At 45.4% G+C, this 2,456-nt stretch overlaps 1 protein-coding gene across 1 annotated transcript in view; it reads left to right on the top strand.

Moving 5' to 3' along the window:
* The first annotated feature begins 704 nt into the window (after window positions 1–704).
* Kmt2a (lysine methyltransferase 2A) overlaps window positions 705–2,456 on the top strand; it is a 60,383-nt gene continuing 58,631 nt past the window's right edge. Inside the window, exon 1 of the mRNA XM_055622042.1 lies at window positions 705–783. Coding sequence (XP_055478017.1) covers window positions 705–783 — 79 coding nt within the window. The remainder of the gene's footprint in view (window positions 784–2,456) is intronic.

The raw sequence follows: 2,456 nt of genomic DNA, 5'->3' as shown, positions 1-2,456 counted from the left end.
TACAATCTTAGCACTCAGCTGAGGCCAGAAGATGGCCTCAAGTTTGAGGTCAGTCTGGGTTATAGAGTGAGCTTCAGAAGAGCTTGGGCTACACAGTGAAACCCAGTGTTTTGCTGTGATTATTTTTTAATGAGATGATGGCTTAGTGTTAAGAAAACTGGCTGCTCTTCTGGGACCCAGGTTTGATTCCCAGCACCCACATGGTGGCTCACAACCATCTATGACTCCAGTCCACAGGGAATTCTACACCTTCTGGCTTCTCCAGGCACCGCGTGTACATAGTGTCTGGGCATGCACGCAGGCAGGACACCCATACAATAAATATAATAAAAATAAGAGAGATAAGGAAGAGGAGGAGAGGGCATTCAATGGTTTGAAAGCAATGTAAGTCTCCACTGCATGTTTAAAAACTGCATGTTTTTCAAACATCCCCAAGAGTAATAAAACAACTCCCCAGTTTTATTAAGTGAAACCACTGAGCTGCCAGAAATGGACTTGATAGTCTCCCATTTATATAAAAAAATTCTGTACGAACTTACTTGTTCAGGTGTAAGTTATCTTTGGAAGTATATACACACACTGTGACTCTTGCCACCACAGAGTAGTAAGGTAGGAACCGATGGCAGCCACGTGGTAGCTCAGAACCAGTGTGGTGGGCTTTTAAGTTGCATTAACATGTTAGCCACGTGAAGCCAGCCCTGACGATGCATGCCTGTGATTCCAGAACTCAGAGACAGAAGCGGGACGAGCTTTCTAAGTATGAGGCCAGGTTGGTTTACACAGGTGAGGTCTAGGCTGGTTAGACTCTATCTTAAATAAAATATAAGGAGGGGGATGTTAGGGGGCTGGAGGGCTCAGCAATTAAGAGTGCATGCTGCCCTTATAGGGAGCTGAAGTGTGTGTCCACCTACATCAGGTGGTTCACAAGTGCCTGTCACGACAGCTTCAGAGGTTCTGGCGTCCTCTCTTGACCTCTGTGGTCACTCCATGCTGTACATACAAACAATGAGACACACAAACAAACAAAAATAGTATTTTTTTTTTTTTTTTAAATAGAGGCTGGAGATGTCTACAGAGTGCTTGCCACCTAGCATTTACAAAGCCCTGGGTTTAATCCCCAGCAGCACATGAAAACAGGTATGGTGGCACACACCTGTATTCCAAGCACTCCGGAGGCAGAAACTTCCTTGGCTGCATAGTAAGCTCAAGATCAGTCTCAAACAGATCAGGCCATATCTTAAAAATAAATATTAAGAAAATTAGCCATATGATATGTAGGTATTCAAGAGAAATGAGTTAAAATTTAAAGCCAAAAATAAAGCACATGCAGCTCAAGGTGATATGAGAAAGATATAAAAGATTCTTTCTCTGCGTGGTGCTTCTCGCCACCCCTGTGTGTGTGTGTGTGTGTGTGCGCTCTCGCACTCAGGATCAAAGCTAGGGCTTTCCAAATTCTAGGTAAGCACTCTAACACGGAATGTCTTTCAAACAAGAACGTCTTTCTACAATCCACTGAGTTTCAAACCTATCTAGCACTATGAATGTGGCCTAGGACATTCTTCTAAGACTCAATTTCCCCACCTGTAAAATAAGGATTATCTCATATGGTTAGTAAGAACTGAATGCACATAAAACATTTGGGCTCATAGAAAGTACTCAACAAAAGCTCGTTATCATCACTACATCTGCTCTAAAACAGCCAGTCAGAAAGCAAATCTGATCTATCCTAGCTTGCTTTGCACTAGCCTGAGAGATCAACTAGGTAATTTCTCAAGGAGTTCTCCCCCACTTCCCAGGCTTCACAACCTGCAAAGACATTCTCCATTCTGGTTGCTGCCACCCACTCTGCAGACCTCCCACCTATGCTAAATCAAGTGTGCTTGTAGGGAGGGGGTTACTCAGAATTCAGCGGGTTTGTTTGCCCAAAGGTGGAGGGCGGGAAGAGATCCTGTTGACACAGTTATATAAAGCCTGTCACTCAGTCCCCTGCCTACTACCTCTGAAGGCCGTTATGCATATTAAAGAAGGGGGGCGGCAAATACAAAAGAAAAATAAGCGAGAGAGAGTGAGGGAGGGAACAAATCAGGATGCTTGAGGGAATCCACGTGGTCGCCAATCTGTAACTGATCAGAGCAGCTATACATGAAGCAAAAACCCCAGAGCCTAACGCTAAATGTATTGCAATAGAGAAACCGTCCACAATGGGGTGTGTTATGTCCTAGGCAGAGTCTTGGGGCTGCTGTTTAATATCCTTTCGCAGCTCCCACACTCCCTGCACCTAGTAAGCCACGAGAAGTAACAACGGAATCTGGCTGTGCGTGCGTTGTGTGAATGTGCGTTTTGCGAACCATCTGGGCCCCATCCTGCGCGGTTGGAACGATGATCGATCCCGGGCGAGTTTGGGGAGTTGGGGCTTGACTATGTCTCCTCCCTTTCTCTGTTCCCTCCCTCCCCCC

The sequence above is a fragment of the Psammomys obesus genome, unplaced genomic scaffold, assembly GCF_907164565.1.
Source record: "Psammomys obesus unplaced genomic scaffold, mPsaObe1.curated_primary_1811, whole genome shotgun sequence".
Lineage (NCBI taxonomy): Eukaryota > Metazoa > Chordata > Mammalia > Rodentia > Muridae > Psammomys > Psammomys obesus.
The sequence above is the reverse complement of the archived record's forward strand: the minus strand, read 5'-3'. Positions and strand labels throughout refer to the sequence as shown.